This window comes from Sphaeramia orbicularis, chromosome 3 (assembly GCF_902148855.1).
Source record: "Sphaeramia orbicularis chromosome 3, fSphaOr1.1, whole genome shotgun sequence".
NCBI lineage: Eukaryota > Metazoa > Chordata > Actinopteri > Kurtiformes > Apogonidae > Sphaeramia > Sphaeramia orbicularis.
In genome coordinates this window covers 53,750,735-53,770,804 of record NC_043959.1, presented here as the reverse complement: position 1 = coordinate 53,770,804, position 20,070 = coordinate 53,750,735, and the positions used below count along the sequence as shown (strand labels likewise).

The window sequence follows — 20,070 nt, the reverse complement described above, 5'->3', positions numbered from 1 at the left end:
CGGATTTATGTAACAGGAAGTTGTGCCTAACGCAATAAATTTCGGGCACCAATACCATCTGGCAAAGCCAACCGTGTCCGGTGACAAAACAAACAGCTCACTTTTTACAACGGGGAAACTGGCTGTGCTGGAAGGAGCCATTGTTGACGATATATCCGTATGTGTGAGTCATACACTTTATTCCAAGATATACTGAAACGCGTCTCGTCGTGTAGTTAAAAGCTAATGTTAGCCTAATGTAACTTATGTTGCTAAACTTCCCGTTACGTTCTCCTTTCCCTCGGTGCTCTTTGTCGGCAAACAGTTAGCCGATAAGCTAGCTTACCTGTGTCCTGTTATCAGTATATCAGCTGTGAACGCCGACCTTTGACTGGATTGTACCAATATAAGCAACTACATTTTCACTGTTATTCTTACAGGAGTAAGAACTGTGAATCTACAGTCTTCGTTTCCAGTCAGTTATCCTCCACCACCATGACAGCTGCTGTAAGAGGTATGTGTTTCTGTGGAATAAAAAAAAGAGCCTTCGAGACATTTTCTTGCCAGTATAAAAAATGCTGTACATCACATTCCCCTTACTTTGTATTCATGTAAATGTTAATGGAAATGTATTTTTTCCCAGAACTGACCATACAGTTCAATTGCCCAAAGATATCATTTGAGTTAATGTTTTGTGTGTCGTTGCTGTCACAACAAAACACAAAAAAAACCCATATAATCAGATATAGCATTGTGTTTTAAATGCTATGAGTAGTTTCTTATATGGATAATTGTATCAGTATTAACATCATAGATAGAACTATGTGGAGAATTCTGAACACATTTTGTATTGTAAGGATTTAGGTTCAGTTTTCAGAGATGCAGAAAGCTAGAGGGGGATTTTAGCAGCTATTTGACGTAGTCTTTGCTACAGGAAGTCTTTGTACACCAGTATTTAGAGCTGTCCACTTATCACTTAATTACTTATGTTATATTTACGGGAAAAATGTAACTTTAAAGCCCTGTACTCATTTTTTATGCTTCTTACAGCTTCCGCCCGTGTGCCAGTCAGGGGTGCTGGTGATGGCATGGAAACTGAAAAACCACCAACCATCCTTGAGGTTAACACAGATAAACCACCGCCTGGTCCATCTTCAGTTCCCCTGCTGAAGATAGCCACTCCCAAACACAGCCCTAAATCTACCCTCCCTTCTCCTCCTGCGACACCTCAGCCTCTCGGGGTTCTCCATCTGGGCAAAGTGAGTCGAGAGGCCTGCACGGAGGTGGAAGCTGTGAGGATAGTCGTCCCGCGTGCAGCTATAAGCCGAAGCAGCCGTGCAGGTCCCGTTGAAGGGAAAGGGGAGGCTATACAACAGAATGAAGAGCAAGGCTCTCCTCAGCTGCCTCTGGTGGAGGACTGGAGAGGACAGCTGGAGAAACTGCAAAACTCTGAACGCAGATTGCTGCAGGACAAGGAAGGTCTTTGTAATCAGCTCCGTGTGCAGACAGAGGTAAGATCAGAAGGAAGCAGATATGTTGTAGATATCAGACACAAGGCTTTGTAGAGTCAAATTATGGCTGTCTATATTTAGCTCTGTGTACAGTGTTATCTAGGTGGTTGATAAAAAGCAATAGTTCTTGTTTTATTGAACCTTTATTGTTTCTACTTGCTAGGTGAACCGTGAGTTGAAGAAATTATTGGTGGCTTCAGTGGGCGATGACCTTCAGTACCACTTTGAGCGACTGGCACGGGAGAAGAACCAGCTGATTCTGGAGAATGAGGCTTTGGGTCGGAGTCTTGCTCACACTGCAGAGCAGCTGGAACGCATGAGTATTCAGTGTGACGTTTGGAGGAGCAAGTTCTTGGCCAGCCGGTATGAACTATTTGATTAATTTCATGATAAATACACATGGTTGAAAACAAGTATAACAGGATATGTGACACGTATTTTGTTAGTACACCACCTGCTGCTGCTGTTATTTCATCCTCATTTTCAAAGTAGTAAGCTATTTTCCAAGATGTCCCTATAAGGCAGACCTGAATCGTCCATAGGGATGATGTTAGAATGGCACATTTACTGTCATATAAAATGAACATTTTCTAACATGTTGTTTTGCAGAGTGATGGCAGAGGAGCTGACGAATGCCAGAGCAGCACTACAGCGCCAGACCAGAGAGGCACAAGGAGCGATTCAGGACCTGCTGTTAGAAAGAGAGGAGTTTTCCAGGGACATGGTGCTTACTCACAGGTAACATGTTATATAGTAATCAATTTTAACAGAAATAACTCAAAATTGTGATGCTTATTTTAAGGGCATTTAATCCAATAGTTCACAAATGTGTTGTGTAAATACTTTTTAATAGAAGACAAAAGTATTTTATTATGTTGAATGTGAACATTGGTTCAGTTATTTGTTTAACTGAATCTGTGTTTTAGTGGACAGCCTGGTATTAGCATAGATCTCTTCTTGGTATGCTTAATTTGAATTTACAACAAATTATCTGCAGTTAAGTTTCATATCACTTTGTGTAGTTTAGACATAATTGCTTTCAGTAAGTTCTCTTACATGATTCTTCTGTGCCAAAGGACAGTATATTTTTCTCTTATTTTTGTTTATTTACATACACTGAAGTTGCAGTGGAGGAGGAAGCTGCAGCAACATGCAGTGTACCATCTGCAACAATAAAAGAACTATCTTCTGGCTCAGGCTACCCTTAATATAATCAGTCAGCATATGACACTGAAGCATAACAGAAACAGTCAGGTCCATTCTGCTGATGTTGTTATGATATAAGAGTCTTATGCAAGCTAACACAATACTCCATTTTAAAATAAAACAGTGGTATTTGTTGGCAGCTGATCAGGTCTCACCATGGAAACCTTTGCAATGTCCTGTTTACCAAAAAGAATCTTTGTGCTGATGTTGGTTTTCTGTCAACAGATCTCTGGAGCAGCTCTTGGTGTCTCTGCAGTGGGGCAGACAGCAAACCTACTACCCCAGTGCACAGCCCCTCAGCACTGGAGAACTGGCAGCAGCCAATCACAAGCTGGCAGATGCCATCAATTCTCACCTACTGGGGAACACAAGCAACAGCAGCGTGGCAAAGAGCAGCAATGCAAAAACTGAACAACTGTGCAACACACCAGCAGAAAAGATGGCTGAGAAGGTACAAACTCAACATTTAACTTTAGAAATCTTTTTTTTTTTTAATTGCATTTAGAGATTCACAATTATGTTTTTTTATCTTGTAGGTGCTGAAAAGTTTGGATCCAATTTCCTGTTCAGATGACCAAACAGAGCCTCCCCTAAATGACTCCTCCCCCTCAAACTTTTTGAGCAATAAGAAGAGCATTGGCAGGTTTCATCCTTACACTCGCTATGAGAACATTACTTTTAACTGCTGTGAGCGCTGCTCTGGAGACATCCTGGTGCTGTAGGGGTCAAAGAATCATGTCACCCATCTGACACCAGCGCTGCTTTGTTTCAAGAGATCTATGTTGTGATCCACTCTCTGGAGGATACGGTTTGTCTGTATTGAGTGACTCTTTTGGTCAACACCAAAGGGTATCCACATTTGAGGACAAGAGTTTGACAGCTTTATTTAAAAAAAAATTTCCACTGCAAAGGATGTCCATTTAGAAAAAAAAAAAAAAGTACCTGAAAAAATTGCTGCGTTATTCTGTTTTAAGTGAAATGTTTTCATACAAACAAAAAGCAAAAACTTTATACTTGCCTGGGTCTCAGGAAGGTAACATTTTGGAATAATTTAAAAGTAGCTGAACAAGAACATTGTTGATTTCAAGAATGCTGATGTGATAGTGATGAAAACAATGCATTTCAGGACTATTTAGGTCTGTTTTAAACAATATGCTGAATACTGCAGGGTCGTAAGGTTAAGATGAGTCAGTGTTATATTGCTTTCAAACTTGAATATTAACCTACTGTGTCTGGAGTTTTATTTTTACATACATACCTGTTTGAGTGATGTCGGTGTGCATCAAATACTACATTAATGGTTTTATGGCAGCCTGTAGTTATACACCATGAGGTTGACATCTGCTCTGACAACATGGTTATGGAAAGTAGCACACATTCCCTTTTCATAGTGTGGCGCTATTTCAGATAATTAAAAAGATTATTGGTTGACAAAATGTTGTATCAGTATTTGGAAAGTTGACTGGAATGATGTTTGGAAGGGTTTTTTGTGGACATTTCAAAGGGTTTTAAGCTTATTTTTATCTTTTATTGAATCTAATTTTATTCATTATGAATGGACTTTTGGTAACTTATTTAAAAAGACCTTGTACAGTGTATTGCTTCAGAGTACGCTGCTATGAAATGAGGAAAATGTTGCACATGCCTTTTAGCAATTTCAAAAACTGATAATTTGGTTTGTCACATCTACATGAAAAAGTCTGCTCTTTACATTGTTGAGTGAAACCACACTTTAATGATATTTATACATCTTTTGAAACAGTGTTTTTCTTGTCTGATCAAAATAAACACCAAAGTTGTTTCTACCTTTTTGAAATCTTGTTTTGACTTGGATTGTTTCTGAATCTGTAAAAATAAATATAACCAGTAATCTCCTGTTACATCACTTTATTCACCTTTTGACATTCTCAAACGATACTAAGAAATGACACTGATACCAAAAGTTGTTTTTTTTCACTCATGAATCCACCACATCTTATTTTTTCCAGTAGTTTTCCCTCCCTCCAAGCTGCTCCTCAGTGATGTCCGTACTCTGCTTCCAGCTGGGTTCATTCCTGTATCACTGATTGCTGTGTTCTTTTTCCCCTTCCAAGAAAACCCAGAGTCTTTGTGGGACTTGTTCAAAGTATGGCCCCCACTTTTAAATGTTTTCTCACTCTTTCTATCATGTTTTCCTACAACCTGCTGTTGGTGGAACCCGTCGTGCTTCCTCCTAGGCACAAATTTTAATGCTTCCTCCCATTTTCCTGTTTCCTTGAAGGTGAGCATGATGCGCATCATCTGATCTAGTGTCAGATTTTTGGCTCCAATCTCCCAGTGGAGGAATTCATCTAGTGGTAAACGGGCTGTGGCCAGCTTCAGACGCTTGGCATTTGCTAATGACAAGCCTGACTGGATAGACCGGTCCACTAGGCCTCCAATGATGTACACCTTGGAGTGGTCATAGGTACGGAGAACATTTGGTGAGTCTGCTGTGAGGTAAACAAGTCTCTCACGGGGGAACAAATCCACATGCTGTTTCTCAGTGCTGGTTATAAGCAGGCGGTCCCATGTCTCTGCACCATAGCGTTTCAGCAACTCCTGCTTGTAGTAACTGTCTGGCTGCAGGTTGCAAAAGTGTAGGTGGTAGGGTTCAGTGGCACGTCGGTTCCACCCCTCCACCTCCATCAGCTGGGACACTGTGTTTTCTATCTCCCGTTTGGACATGTTGGCCTCATAGCTCAGGTCAAAGATGAGAGGTTGACCAAATATCATGGCCTGGGCGGTACGCCAACCCAGGAGCTTGTCCAGGGTGCGGCTCCAGAACTGGAGGAATAATGTGTTCTTCCATATGATCCCCTCCTCACCATCCCCTTCCTCTGCATCTCTTCTTCTCTGCTCCAGCATGGCCTGCTTCTCAGCCTTCTTCTGCTGTTGTTTCTCTTTGCGGGCCTTTTTGTATCCTTCCTTTAGTGCCAGATATTTCAGGTGTTTTTTCCTGGCGGACTTGGTGGTGAGTTCTGCCAGGTGCTGAAGTTGTTCATCAGTTATCTCTTGGGGTACAAGCTTCCCAGCTTGCCGCCACATGGCCACTAGGTCGCGGGTTGCCTCCAGTGTCGAGCTGCTGTTGTTTGTGTTGGTTTCATCCTCATCACTTGCTTCCTCCTCTTCACCATCGTTCACTTGGAGTCCCTCCTCCAGCGCAGCTTTCGATCTCATCACAGTTTTCCATTTGTCCAAATCTATTTTGTCTGCTCCCTCGGAGTCCAGGGGCTTTGGCAGAGGGACATCTTTCCTCAGAAGGTTTCCAGTGTGGAAGTGGCGATTAAAGATGGATACCCAATGACGGCAGGCGCTAGCTACCGGAGGAAAGCTGATAACTCGTCTCTTTGTGGTAGTGGGAATCAGAAAGTTACTTCCTTTTAAGACTACACCCAAATCCCGGACAGTAATGAACCTCAGCATCTCGATGTGTACTCTAAACTTTACCCAGGAAATGTAACCGTCGCAGTCTGTCCGAGTGCTTCATGAGTTTAAGAAGAAAGAAACGACGATCGAATCCATCCCATTATGAATAAATGAAAGTAGTAGTACATATAACTTGTTAAAAGCCTTAAATAGCTAGGTAGGTAAGCTTCCTTACTTATTCCATATCCATGCTTGACAAACACAGCTGAAAGGTCACGTTGAAACTTAGTGTAACATCGTATTGTGTCGTACTGAAACACAACTTGATAACAGTTCACTGGAACCTATTGGTTGTCTTTAAAATTTTGTCATTTCACCATTATAAAATATTTAGACACTAAATGTATAGTTATAATTTGACTACACGTGAAGCAATAATTTACTGTATGCAATTTAATTCGTATAGACGTATTGTTTATTGCCATACTGTTTCCAGTCGGACTTTTATAGTGAGGAACAGCGGAAGTAGCAGTTTCCGGTTGAGGGGAAAACGCTGTCTATGGTTAAATCAGTGGGTACTGTGTTATTTGAACTTTGAAAATGAGTTTGTTTTTGCCAAAATTAACATGCAAAAAAGATATAGATGACGTTATCAAAGGCGTGGCAGAGAAAGTCGTTGTCTTGAGGTTTGGAAGAGACGAAGACTCCGTTTGTCTCCAACTCGATGAGATTGTGAGAAACTGGACGATTGATGCAAAAATAACCAAACGACTGCCGCTGAACTGCCATGAAAAGAAAGTTTTCTTATACTAAACTGTTGCTTCTTTTCTCTTCTAGTTGTCGAAAACTGCCCATGACTTGAGTAACATGGCGTCAATTTACATCGTGGATGTGGATAAAGCGCCTATTTACACGAGATATTTTGACATCAGTTACATCCCCTCCACTGTTTTCTTTTTTAATGGACAGCACATGAAAGTGGATTATGGGTGAGCTTTTAAAGTCTTACATTGTATATTAGGTCACGACATTTCACTTTAAACAATATACTTCTGTGTCTTTACTTGAAGATTATTTTCTAAATTGAGCATTTCATGTGCAAGAAATCATTTGACACAGCTGGATTTATTTTTATTATTATTATTATTATTATTATTAGTAATAATAATAAGATGATAACTAATTGTAAGCAACTCTGAAGAACAGAATATCTTTATTGTCATTGTAACAAGTATAGCAAAATTTATTAGTGCCATCCAATCTGCACAACATATATCAAACCTACTATACAAAAAATACTAGTAAAAGCGGCTAAACATAAATAGGTTCATGTAAAATAGGTACAAAACAATCAGAAACTCATCACTCACACACAAGCATACATTCTGTTCTTGCACAGATCCTTTTAAATCATATTGGAAATCAGACGTATTTTCTGTATTGAGTGTGGTGACTGTAATTAGGTAAAAACTGTTCTTAAATCTGGCAAAGTTAAGTAATTTATAGTAAACCATGACAAGAAACATCATGTTTCCACTCCAAGTTATCAAATTGGGCATTATCCTCAGCCTTTACATTATAATAAAATACATATCATAGGGTTTTTTACCGTTACTCTGATATTTAATTATATTACCCCATGCTCTATTGTGCACTTAAATGTTTTATAGTCCACAAGTATTTACTTAACAAATGCAAGAATCATTGTAGGGGGAAAAAAATCAATGTTAAAAAGTAATTGTTGAAGTCCAACAATGGTGGTATTTTTATTTAATAATTTTTGTTCAGTAAGTGACTTAATTGTCCCAGGTCTTTTCTTTTTGTGAAGTTATTAGTCTGCAAACATTGCATAAAAAAAGTCATGTATAGGCCTGCTTTCATTCTGTGGTAGTAAAATCTCATGCATCTCTCTTTTAGCTCCCCAGATCACACCAAGTTTGTCGGCAGCTTCAAGACCAAACAAGATTTCATGGATCTGATTGAAGTCATATACAGGGGAGCGATGAGGGGGAAGATGATTGTCCAGAGTCCTATTGACCCGCAGAATATTCCCAAATATGATCTTCTTTACCATGGAATATAGGATGAACATGTGTACGACTGAGTGACTGCTGTTCATCTGTGGAACCATTTCGCCTTTTGTTGCTTACAGTGACGTGTTTGTTTTAAATTCTTATTATTTTTTATTTAAGCAACTGTGACATTTTTGAGAGTTTGACAAATGGGGCAACTTTGTTTATTGTGAAAAGTTGTCAGTGTGGTGTTTCCTATGGAAAACAGTTGTATAGCAACACAGATAGACATTAATTGTATGCAATGTAATATACGATGTTATTATAATAAACTTTTTATTCCCCCGGCATGGATAATGTAGGGGGATATAGCAGTTGGGATGTCTATCTGTCTCTCATCATGTTGTTTCCAGAATCAGGAGAAAACCAATACATGTTGCCCCACTAAACTTACACCAGTGTGTTAAAGCAATACCTTTTCCTATCATGTGTGCTGACCATCCATCTTGTTTGTTTGCTATCATTCAGTTTCAGCTGCTAAAGCACATTCTATATAGTTTTTCTATACATATTAATGACTGGTTGCCATTTTGTCAAAGGGCAAAGTTAATGTTAAAAGACCATGCATATCCACTGTTCCATTCAGTTAACAAGATGGTTCGTGTTAAAAATGTCACCAATTGACAAACCAGAATAGGTCCTACTCACTGATTTGCTTTTGATCCTTTTCAATCTAAATATGAGTTTTCACAATTATCTTCTGTGGTGAGGTACCATGTTTAATGTGTTAAAGGATCCCCATTAGCTGCCATCAAGATGACAAGCTAATGTTCCTGGGGTCTACACAGAAGGACAACACCAAACAATGAGATCATGATGATTTGTCTGACCCCACAATAACAGGATAATACAACAAAAAACATACTGAGAACAGGCCACTGCCTTTTCAAATGAGGTTTTAGTGATTCATGCTTCTTATTACTTTGGTGTCTGAGATTTTCAGACTTATTTATTTTTGTAACACATAAATGTACACACAGACTTTTCATGTTTAGCAGACATTAAACTGGTTATAGAAGCTTACAAAGGTTGAATGAATGCTTTGCATGACATATGTTACACATACATTGAAAAAGGTAAATATTGTATAAATCTATTTTCAAGTTCATGAACCATAAACTTGCATGGAAAATGAATAAGATCTTTTTTTTCTTTTTTTTTTTTAGTTATATTGGTTATTAGCTTATAAAATACTTATTACTAATACTAGTTGGATAACTTGTGGACTTCACAAGAATTAAATATATACAAAATAAGTGGTTTTCACATGAAGAGCATTGGTCCATTCCAGATTACCAAAATAAACCCATATTTGGTGGGGGAGTTTTGTATTCTTTGAGTGCCCTCTGTTGGCATCTGTAACAAATGCAGTATTTACAGATAGTGGTGCTTTGTACCTGTGGACTATTTCAGATGTTTTTGCATTACTCTCTAAACCATAAGGTTCTTGACTTGACTCATATAAGGAACATCTTTTATGAGAAATTCAATCTAAAAATTTGATAATGACGCACTCATCAGCAGCACATAAATTCAGGCAGCAGAAACTTATAGCAGCAGTCACAGCAGCTTCCAACAATCTCAATGAATCTGTTGCATTACTGAAGTGAAATTCTGCACACTGTGGCTGTCGATTCCTCCAGAAACCCTGACAAAAACAGGACAGTTTTTACAGTGTAACCCTTATGTAGGATAATTCATTACAAATATCAACATTGGTATTGTAGTTATAGCATTTGCAATCATCTTTACCTTTTCCTGGTTTAAGGAAGAGGGCTGCTGTGATTTAGGTAGCTATAGCCCAAGAGCTCAGTGGTCCGGTCCCAGTAATAAGCATTGGTACGAAGAGGGAAGAAGGGGGCCATGTTGGAATGTGCTCTTTGGGGTGGAAAAACCTCATTGCTTTCAGGATAGGAGGCATTAGTGTGGCTCCTCAACCACACTTCAAGAAGCCTGGCACCAATCACATGGCATTAAGTTAACAGGGATATTCATCTTGTGTTCAGAAACAAATGCACATGTATTTAAAAAACCTTCAATAGGGATTGATAGGAAGCTTACTAAGAGCAAATACATCTCAGTACAGAGCTGCAATATCCTTACTTGTCAATAAAGCTGTGGTGCACCATGAATATGGGGTCATTGGCTGCTATGGGGACATCAGATACAGTGCCATTGAGGTAATTGTGGACCAGGTTATGCATTGAGGACCTCAGTTGTGGGGAAGCATGGGTAATCTCAAAACCTGCAGGTGAACATAGTATAATATTTTATATTTTTTATTAAGGCATTAAGAAATAAAATACATCTGAAATGTTTTTTTTTTTTTTTTTAACTACCTTCAAGTTTGTTTCGGAAACTGTTGGTAGCTGTTCTGTCATATGGTGAGGTGTCATAAGTTCCCATTTCCAAAGTCTCAATGACGTCCTGAATGGTTGGTAGTGTATTGAACAAAGGATCAGTACCAGGTTGTCTGAGCACATGTACAGACTCATCAGTAGTTGGCGTGCAAATTATATTCCCCTCTGTGTATGGACATATGGGCTGCAAAGGGGAAAAAAAGAGAAGAGAACACCAGTTTGATGAGGAGTAATCACAATGATTTATACGTGAATGAGAATGACTCAGTTAATAGCTCAAATATCTCACCCTCCATCTTGAGAAATGGGAAACACGATTTATAGTACCATCTTGATTAGAAGCCCCAAAGTACCGGTTGATGCAGATGTTGCAGTATGGATTTCTGGTCCAGTCCCAATATGGAATGTAGAAGTCTTGGTTCCCAGTGAGATCTCTGATCTCTCTCTCAATAAAAAGCAGAAAAACACGATGCCAGAAGGGAAAAGCGGGGCCCATGTGTGCAGCATTATTGTGAGTACCGTAAAAACTTTTAGCAGCATAATAATGCAGCCACACATACAGATCATAGACAGTTGCGTGGTGAAATTCATAGTTATCTTTCACTGTTGTGTCATTGCTGATGAGGATCTTGTAACGGCTGCTGGTGGTCGTCTTAGCCTTTTGCAGGCTCTCAAAGAAGTTCACTCTCTCACTCTCAGTCATGTCGGTTATTTCTTTCCTTAACACATGGTGTCGTTGCGTACAAGTAGGCCCCGTCCATCCTGGACTACACTGACCACAGTCAAATCCATCATAATTGCCATAACATGTACACACAGTGTCATAGAAAACACTAGGCCAGTGTTCTCTGTAGTCCTTTGATTTTGGGAGTGGTTGTGGAGAATGAGGTGCACAGGTTCCTCTGTTAAATCTCGATCCACATGGAGAACCATTCCAGAGGGGGCAACAGATTCTGTCATCTAAGGCCTCTTGTGTTGTGCAAGCCTGTGGAAATTGAGCCTCCACATACCTTTGATCCATCAGAAATAGGAGACACACCTTCCAAAACCAGTGGAGTGAGAGTAGCATGGTGGAGAAGCTGTAGAAGGATCGCTCTGTGTTTCACGGTAAAATCTCCGGGTTGACAATGTCAGCTTCTATTTAAAGGCAAAATTCCATACCTCTCATGTGCAATATTTAAAAATATTTGCACATGAGCAGTAAGTAGGCGTTAGGTTACACCCTATGATGCACAGCAACACAGGACCGGCGTTCCTCAACTGGATGAATCTTGCAAAATGTACATAAGTGATAGTTAATTTTTAAATGGAATCAAAAGTGAATGACACTGGTTTGTTGTATTTGCTGGTACAACAGATCAATATCACCCACTGTATTATTGATTTGCTGTTTTTGAATTTAGCAAGGGACAGAGAAAAAATAGAACAGTGTAGATAAGGAGAAACAAATACAAAAACAAGGTCAGAAATGAAAAATTCAGTCGTGCTCTAAAGTATCGCAGACTTACATGATTAAAAAAGATTCACACAGAAAAATATGTGTGGAAAGAGCTTATTAAGTGGAGAGATAATTAAATCTGAAAAGAGTAAAATTCGTTACAATTGGATTTAAAATGAATGACACTATTTTTGTTGTGCTGTATGTCAACAGATGACTGAGCTGGTGAGGGCCATGGAAATAGACCAGGGTGAAGAAATAGGGAAAGGCGGATAAAAAAAAAACACTGTTACAAGTATAAGTATCATATATTACACAGGAGAGGAAAACCAAATATTCTAAATGCTACACTGCAAGCACTTATATTTAACATGGACAGAAGCTCCCACCATGTTTTACACACCAAAAAAAAAGAAAAAAAAGAAAAGCTCTTGTGAGAAAATACATGTGCAATTATATTTATAGTAATAATTGTAGTTACACAAGGCAATGTGTAATTTCTTTTACTACTTTTACTGACTGGTAAAATTTGAAAGGATGAATGTAAAAGCAAACTTTAACACAATTTATTCACTCTCACAACAACTAAGTGACTGAAAGCACTGGTGTACAAATAAAAAGTATCCATTTTGTTCTCAAGGAGATCTAGAGAATAGTGACACATTTTTGAGATGATGCTTTTATTTTGAAATATTGGAAAACATTTTGAAAAGAAGGATTAAAGGCTAGAGGGTGTCGAAAGCAAGTGAGTGTGACAGTATGCACAGATTCCCCTCCAGCTTTAAAAAATGTTCATTGTTCTACAAAACGTAGAGATTACATAAAATGTCATAAAAAATCTGTGAATTTACTGAATTGCTTGAACGTTTATTTACTTTAAAGTACAATGCAGGCATTAAAATTGCTTGTATGTACAACAGAAATGGTTAAGTTTTATCATTTAAGAAATGAAGTTGGTTAGTGAAGACATAAACGGAATGTCAAATGTATTTTATCTCAACTTTTCTGGAAATACATACTTCAGGTAGAAGACAAGCTGTAATATGTGAAATATGAATGTTGATTTATAAAATCTAAAATGTAGGTTTGTAAGTATGATTTGTTTTTGAGCCTGTTCATTTGAAAGTTTGTGGAAAAGAACTTACAGATAAATACACAAAGCAAACCCACATATCAGAGGTCATATAGTTAAAATAAATAAAACAGAAGCCAAAACAAAGACAAAAAAAAAGGACAAGTAGGAAGGTTTGACGGGAAGACTGGATTAATGGAATTACAGGGACAAAGGTCTGATTACAAAGCTTAGACTAGACTTTACAAAACATTATTCAACTTGAAAAAAAGATGTAAGATGTGAAGAATGCAGAAATGAAACAGATAACCATGTTTTTATATACAGTTTTTAAAAATCAACATAGAAACACATTTGTCTGTAAAAAAAAAAAAAAAAAAAAAAAAAAAAAAAGTAGAAAGAGGATGAGTGTTTAACATCCATGAAATGCAGACTGAAACACAAAATGATAAAGTTTTGGGTTTGGATTTGTATTTTTGGAAGAATTTGAGATTGTTTGAAAGATTTATGAATGGGCAAAGGTTTCTTTTGTAAATTAAAGAAGAATCTGACGTTCCTCCACCAGTATATTTTTCATCTCCTGCATGCTGGTGAATTTTTATGCAGCAATTTGTGCATTTTCTGTATCACATCATGGTCAAAAAATTTATTAATGTAAAGGAAACCACAAATTTCCGATGACAATTCAAAATATGATGAACAGAAATTAGTTTCAGACTAATTTTAGGAATACTGAAACTCTTCAAAACATTTTGTCCTTAAGAGATGAAAGGGGTCATATTTTGATGAACCCATGTTTATTAGTCTTTGGTACATTTATTTGTGTATTTGGACCCTAATAGTTCAAAAAGTTTGAATTTGAACCCTCAAGGTGCTGCAAAGCTATCTTTATATTCATTTTGGCAAAAATCGAGTGGATTTCTACAACCCGTTTTAATTCCTGATTAATTTGTTACATCTATAACTCATTTAGTCACAACATTTGCACATATAAGGTCAAGACTTCTGATGTACATTTCTCTGAGTACACCATAACTGTCCAAACTTTGAGCCGATTACCCAAAATTTTCAGTTGATTGTTGAACGGGACAGAGCAGCACAGCCAAAATCCTGGAGGGGGTGGGGCATGAAGTGGCTCATTTGCATTTAAAGGGCCAGCGCTCAAAATGACCTTTCTGGTGTCATTACTCAGAAATAGGGTTGAAGATGGACCTGTGGAGTTAAATTAATGAAGAATTCCGACCCAAGTATAGCCTTTACATTTTATGTAGACCACAGGAAAATGTTTTAAAATGCATATTTCCATTTAAAAGAAAAAGCATATATCACTTTTTTAAACATCAAATCACAAAAAATAATAGAGTGGGGTCTTACTGAATTTACTGAAGATTTTTTTTTTCTTTTATACATATATATATATATATATATATATATATATATATATATATATATATATATATATATATATATATATATATATAAAATTCCTCAGTCGTTGTATATATTGAGGATCCACCCATCACCTTGAAATCTAAATATTTGAGAGGTTTTTGGTATATTAACATCTTGAGACCCAGCAATGAATTTTTGTCCTCTATAGGGGACAAGAGTTCTTTTTTTTTTTTTTTTTTTTTTTTACTAAAAACAAAAAAAGATGACATTCCATAAAAAAATTTTAAAAAATCTAAATTAAAAAACTGTTGCATCAATCGAGATAATTATTTAATGTATAAAGAAGCCAAAACTTTGACTTTGCAGAGTCCCAGGAGGTGAAGTATATGACGTCTGCAGTAAGTCTTCCAGACCAGAAGGTGGCGGTGATTCACTAACACGCGTTTCTGAATCTGCAGCCGGAAAAAGAAGAAGAAGAAGGACTATGGCTGCGACCTTGTGCAGAGCATGTTAGCTATTCAATTAGCGAGCCGAATAAAATGCTGTTCTACGGCACATTCAAAGTGAATATTTGTTGTTTATAGAGCTTTTTTTCTAGATTAACATAATGTTGTCCCTTATCAAGGCCGCTGTGGGCGGATTGGCCGGTGTCTGTGGAGCCCACGGTCACAAACAAGGTAAAATAATGTCAGCTAACGTCGGTATTTAATGGGACTTACGTTAACAGTTTATAACATACACTACCTTGTAGGACAAAACGTACCGCTCTGAATTTGTTTACTGTCTTATTTCACAATTTAACATTATAACCATCTCTTTTATATGAATCACCTGTCTAAGCAATTGAATATGTGCAGAACTGGGTGTATGGTTGGAGGTGCCATAATCGGGCTTTCCTAATCCGAATAACGAATGACCACTAAAATTTGGCGTAACAACTGCTCTCTTGTCATTCGGAATAGTCTAAATGGAATGACAGATGACTTCGAATAACGAAAAACGACGTGTCGGTTTACTGGCTGGCTGGCTATTAGTAAATATAGTGAACAGAATATGGAAGTAAGAGCATTTACCCCCTGAAGTTAGCTGTCGGTGTTGCCCTGGTCTAAGAATGGATAATACATTGTCATTCTATCGAATGACAGTGTCATTCTATGGGATATTGGTGACATTTCCTTTAGAGAGGTAGACAGAGATTATAACAAGGAGAAAACACTGTCATTCTAATGAATTACAGTGTCATTCCACCCAGTATCAATGTCATTCCATTTGTCAAGGGAGATGGTGGTCATAAGAATGGATAATACATTGTCATTCTACAGAATGAAAGTGTCATTCCATGGGATATTGGCGTCATTTCCTTTAGAGAGGGAGATAGAGATTATAACAAGGACAAAACACTGTCATTCTTATGAATTACAGTGTCATTCCACTGAGTATAAGTGTCATTCCATTTCTCAAGGGAGCAGTTGTTACACCAAATCTTATGCCAAATTTTAGCGGTCATTCGTTATTCCATGTCATTCGGATTAGGAAGGCTCGCCATAATCAATCATTTAATGAATGCAAATGACCTGGTGGTGTTTAGTCCTAGCTCAGCCGGTCTCCAGCAGCTATTAAATGTGTGTTCCATGTACAGGGAACAGCAGGATGTGAAGGACCACTCAGCTAAAAGTGTAATTATGATTTGTTGGACCAAGGAGGACAGATCTTTGAAGTTTCCTGATTTTAAAGTTAACTGGGAATATCTTGAACATATGCAATGCTGTCAAGTACCTGGGTCACATCATTACAGATCAGCTGTCAGATGACGAGGACATGTATCGTCAGTGCCGGATGTTGTACGCACAAACAAACATACTGTCACGGAAATTCTCGTCTTGTTCTGTCCAGGTGAAACTGACTCTGTTTAGAGCGTACTGCACCCCTCTGTACACGGCACATCTGTGGGTGAACTATAAAAAGGCCAGCTTCCACAGACTGACAGTGGCATACAATGATGCTCTAGGACTTTTATTGAAAAAGCCCAGATGGACCAGTGCCAGTGAATTGTTTGTCTAATCATGTAAATTCATTGCATGCTGTGCTGAGAAATCTGATGTTTAAATTTATGTGTTGCCTGAATCACTTGGAAAATACTGTAATTTTATTGCTGACAAATCTTGCATATAGTGCTGCACGTTACACATCTCTGTTCTGGAAGCACTGGTATGACTGCCTCTTGAATGTATTGAGGGTTTTTTTTATGTTTTTTTTTTTATTGTGTTTGTATTTATCTGTTTGCTTTTTAATGTGGACCATGAGTGTGTAATAAAGCCTATCTATCTATCTATCTATCTATCTATCTATCTATCTATCTATCTATCTATCTATCTATCTATCTCTCTCTCTCTATCTCTCTCTCTATCTATCTATCTATCTATCTATCTATCTATCTATCTATCTATCTATCTATCTATCTCTCTCTCTCTCTCTCTCTCTCTCTCTCTCTCTCTCTCTCTCTCTCTCTCTCTCTCTCTCTCTATCTGCTGAAGTTAACCAAATTAACTAGTAACGTACCTATGGGGTGAATGTACATTGACAGTCTGAATTCATGGGTTTTAACATTTGTTCTGTGTGTCTCAGGTTTGTTGCACAACCACTGCAGAGTCCTATCTGCTGGGCTGCAGACATATGTAATACCTCCAGATTACAGCGGTAATTTTTCAAATATGTATTAGAATTATCTTTCTTCGCATAATTACTTTGCATATCTTTTTAAAACAGTTTGTGACCCCTCACCTTTTTTTTTTTTTTTGCATCCGAAGATGTGGTTCTGCCGGAAAGACCCAAACTGAAATTTGTGAACAAGGTGCCCAATTTTAAAAAGGCCAAGAAAGAGATGAAGAAACTGCGGGACATTCAAGGTCCAGCTAGGGCCGGACATACATTCACTAATGGACAGTATGCTATTGTAGTAAGTTTTTTTTTTCCTTCTTTAAGCGGTTTTGTTTTATGTTATCTGGCAAAAATACCTCCGATCTTCTGCTTTCTTTTTGTACAACAACAATAACAGTTCTCTTTGTCACTCATCAAATATAACTTTATACTAACAGTGATTTCCCTCTTTTTCTGCTCAGGCTTTGGGAGGGGGTTACCTCCATTGGGGTCACATGGAGATGATGCGCCTGACCATCAACCGCAAGATGGATCCTAAGACTACATTTGCCCGTTGGCGCATCAATCCCCCATATAAACCTATCACACGTAAAGGTCTGGGCCAACGCATGGGTGGGGGTAAAGGAGCTATTGATCACTATGTGACACCTGTCCGCTATGGTCGTTTAATTGTGGAAGTTGGAGGAAAAGTGGAGCTGGCCGAGGTTGAACCCTTCTTGAAAGAAGTTGCAAAGAAACTTCCCTTCCCTGCCAAGGTGAGTCATGAATTATAATTATTTTTTTACGTTGTTATTTCATCATTGCTTGACCCCCTCCCCTACTTGGATGCCTCGGCCCCATCTGAGGTCATTTGAGGTTGATCTGAAATCAACACACTGCAATACTGTTTGTTTTTTAACACTCTAGCAGCAAAACTATTGGTTGAATTCATACCAAATTGAGTTTATTTATTGCCAGTGACCCAGAATAGCTCTGATTACGTTTTTGGAACAGTAGGTCATAGTTTAAAATTTTTAATGAATTTTTTAAATCTTTTTTTTCCCATTCACTTATAATGGGTGAAATTTCACATGTCTGTAGCAGCAGAACTATTGGTTGACTTCAGACCAAATTTGGTCTTTAGATAGCCAGTGACCCAGAATAGATGTGGTTACATTTTGGCAAAAGTAGGTCAAAGTTCAAATTTCTTTAGGAATTTTTGAGATCTTTTTTCTTCTCCCATTTACTTATACTTGGCAAAATTTCAAATGTCTATAAACACATCTATTTTGTTTCAATTTCCTTCAAACTTGGCACATATATAGAAGCAATTGATATGCTGACATCAGCACACGCACAGACATGATGACGTCAGCTGGATCGATGCCAAAATCACCTATGATATGTGTGAGGGAGGGGGATTGTTGTGCCTGGCACCATTTGTTGTAATTGTTTTTGTTTAAATATATAAATGAATTGTCCATTTGTTCATTGGCTAACCTTCAGTCCATCCCAGCACACAGTCCTCTTCACACTTGTAACATATCGTAAACACACTGGTTAGATTTTAATGCATCCTTAGTGCCTTCTGAGTGTGTATGGAATTAGAGCTGTTCACTGTGATGGGATCACTTAGATACACGTCAATGCCAGGTGTGAACAGGGCCTTAGTTTTAATACTAAAATATAAGCCAAGCTCAGTCCTTGTGTTGAATATTATATTGCTATACTGTATTTCCAACAGGTGATGAGCAAAGAGGGTCTAGCAGCCATGTACCAGCAGCAGGCTGACATGGAGAACAACAACCAAAATCCCTGGACCTTTAAGGAAATCGCACGAGGCAACATGCTGGGAATCAGGAAGGTGATTAGTCCCTTTGACCTGCACAACCATGGACGATTCACAGGGAAATTCCACCTCCCAGGCAGGGTGTGACAGACCTGAAATAAATAAATCAACACAGTGCAATACTGTGAACTCTTATTTTATATTTCTTTATTGTTTTTGTACTGAAATGTATAAATTACTTGTCATATTGAGGAGACACCATTTCATTCATTTATAATTTCCAATAAACTGTATGTATTACTGATTCTTATGGTGGCACAAGGATTGTAACTATACTGCTTTGGAAGGTTTATCTAAGTGAAAATAATTCTGTAAAACAGTTTCTCTGATTTGATTAAAAGAAATAAAGTCAGAGAAAAAGAGAAATGCTGCAAGGTTACGCCCTGATCTGTTACTACAACTTTAATTAAAGTGTTTTTGCGCACTGTAAACATTGACTCAAGTGTGTATTCAGAGACAGCATATAAGTGTTTTTCTGCACTGACAGGTCTTGTTGATCGTGGAACAGGTTTTGTGTCCATTCTGAAGAAATGTTTGATATTCTACATCAGGGGTCGGCAACCTTTAACACTCAAAGAGCCATTTCGACCCGGTTTCTACGGAAAAGACAACACTGGGAGCCGCAAACACTTTTTGACATCTGAAATGAAGATGTTACCTATATATACCGTAAATTCCGGACTGTAAGCCGCTACTTTTTTCCCACATTTTAAACACTGCGACTTCTACTCCGACGCAGCTTATACAACGATTTTACCGGTACCACGGCTTGGCGGCGCACCTCGGTGGTGCCGCGCGGCGCCTTTGCACCGCCGTACCATGGCTCGGTGCCGGGTGCCGTGGCACCGCGGTGGTGCCTCGGCTCGAGGTGCCGGTGGTGCCGCGGCACCGGTGGCACCCAGTTGTGGCACTGCGGTGCAACGGCACCTGACACCGAGCAGTGGCACTGCGGTGCCACGGCACCTAGCACTGAGCCGTAGTACTGCAGTGCCACGGCACCTAGCGTTGGCCCCGAGGTACCGTGGCACCTTGGTCGTGTCATGGCACCTGGCATCATTAAATGTTCTATTTTCTTCAGATATTTTTCTTTTCTTAGATTTCTCCATACTTGGCCTACCTGGGGTTGAAAGTATATATAATTTTATTTTAATATTTCGAGATCACAAT

General features: G+C 38.5%; 4 protein-coding genes across 6 annotated transcripts; 3 read left to right on the top strand and 1 right to left on the bottom strand.

The window, feature by feature from the left end:
* The first annotated feature begins 43 nt into the window (after positions 1-43).
* On the top strand, positions 44-3,619 carry blzf1 (basic leucine zipper nuclear factor 1). 3 transcript variants are annotated; one of them, XM_030122605.1, is made up of 7 exons: positions 44-157; positions 420-493; positions 1,030-1,490; positions 1,654-1,853; positions 2,100-2,228; positions 2,922-3,147; positions 3,233-3,619. In XM_030122605.1, exons 2-7 carry the CDS (start codon positions 475-477, stop codon positions 3,416-3,418), a joined length of 1,221 nt encoding a protein of 406 aa, XP_029978465.1. In that variant the 5' UTR covers positions 44-157; positions 420-474; the 3' UTR covers positions 3,419-3,619. The 3 variants fall into 3 exon arrangements, with proteins under 3 accessions (XP_029978465.1, XP_029978476.1, XP_029978485.1); XM_030122616.1 differs by having other exon boundaries at positions 70-163; XM_030122625.1 differs by having other exon boundaries at positions 101-157; positions 427-493.
* A 792-nt stretch (positions 3,620-4,411) lies between these two features.
* On the bottom strand, positions 4,412-6,362 carry trmt10c (tRNA methyltransferase 10C, mitochondrial RNase P subunit). The gene has a single exon (XM_030122590.1). The coding sequence runs from the start codon at positions 6,138-6,140 to the stop codon at positions 4,650-4,652; it is 1,491 nt and encodes a 496-aa protein (XP_029978450.1). The 5' UTR covers positions 6,141-6,362; the 3' UTR covers positions 4,412-4,649.
* Positions 6,363-6,596: 234 nt separating this feature from the next.
* txnl4b (thioredoxin-like 4B) lies at positions 6,597-8,579 on the top strand. Its single transcript, XM_030160180.1, has 3 exons — positions 6,597-6,815; positions 6,921-7,072; positions 8,001-8,579. The coding sequence occupies exons 1-3, from the start codon at positions 6,684-6,686 to the stop codon at positions 8,164-8,166; spliced, it is 450 nt and encodes a 149-aa protein (XP_030016040.1). The 5' UTR covers positions 6,597-6,683; the 3' UTR covers positions 8,167-8,579.
* Positions 8,580-14,886: 6,307 nt separating this feature from the next.
* Positions 14,887-19,277, top strand: mrpl16 (mitochondrial ribosomal protein L16). Its single transcript, XM_030130877.1, has 5 exons — positions 14,887-15,094; positions 17,043-17,114; positions 17,225-17,373; positions 17,537-17,830; positions 18,799-19,277. The coding sequence occupies exons 1-5, from the start codon at positions 15,025-15,027 to the stop codon at positions 18,988-18,990; spliced, it is 777 nt and encodes a 258-aa protein (XP_029986737.1). The 5' UTR covers positions 14,887-15,024; the 3' UTR covers positions 18,991-19,277.
* Positions 19,278-20,070: the final 793 nt, after the last annotated feature.

Bases quoted from the DNA above. Each gene is read 5' to 3' on its own strand.
- blzf1 (XM_030122605.1), top strand. The intron at 2,229-2,921 runs GTAACATGTTAT...TTCTGTCAACAG, and splicing joins GACATGGTGCTTACTCACAG to ATCTCTGGAGCAGCTCTTGG. The intron at 3,148-3,232 runs GTACAAACTCAA...TTTATCTTGTAG, and splicing joins CAGAAAAGATGGCTGAGAAG to GTGCTGAAAAGTTTGGATCC.
- trmt10c (XM_030122590.1), bottom strand. From the start codon at position 6,140: ATGCTGAGGTTCATTACTGTCCGGGATTTGGGTGTAGTCTTAAAAGGA.
- txnl4b (XM_030160180.1), top strand. From the start codon at position 6,684: ATGAGTTTGTTTTTGCCAAAATTAACATGCAAAAAAGATATAGATGAC. The intron at 6,816-6,920 runs GTGAGAAACTGG...TTTCTCTTCTAG, and splicing joins GTCTCCAACTCGATGAGATT to TTGTCGAAAACTGCCCATGA. The intron at 7,073-8,000 runs GTGAGCTTTTAA...TCTCTCTTTTAG, and splicing joins CACATGAAAGTGGATTATGG to CTCCCCAGATCACACCAAGT.
- mrpl16 (XM_030130877.1), top strand. From the start codon at position 15,025: ATGTTGTCCCTTATCAAGGCCGCTGTGGGCGGATTGGCCGGTGTCTGT. The intron at 15,095-17,042 runs GTAAAATAATGT...TGTGTGTCTCAG, and splicing joins AGCCCACGGTCACAAACAAG to GTTTGTTGCACAACCACTGC. The intron at 17,115-17,224 runs GTAATTTTTCAA...TTGCATCCGAAG, and splicing joins AATACCTCCAGATTACAGCG to ATGTGGTTCTGCCGGAAAGA.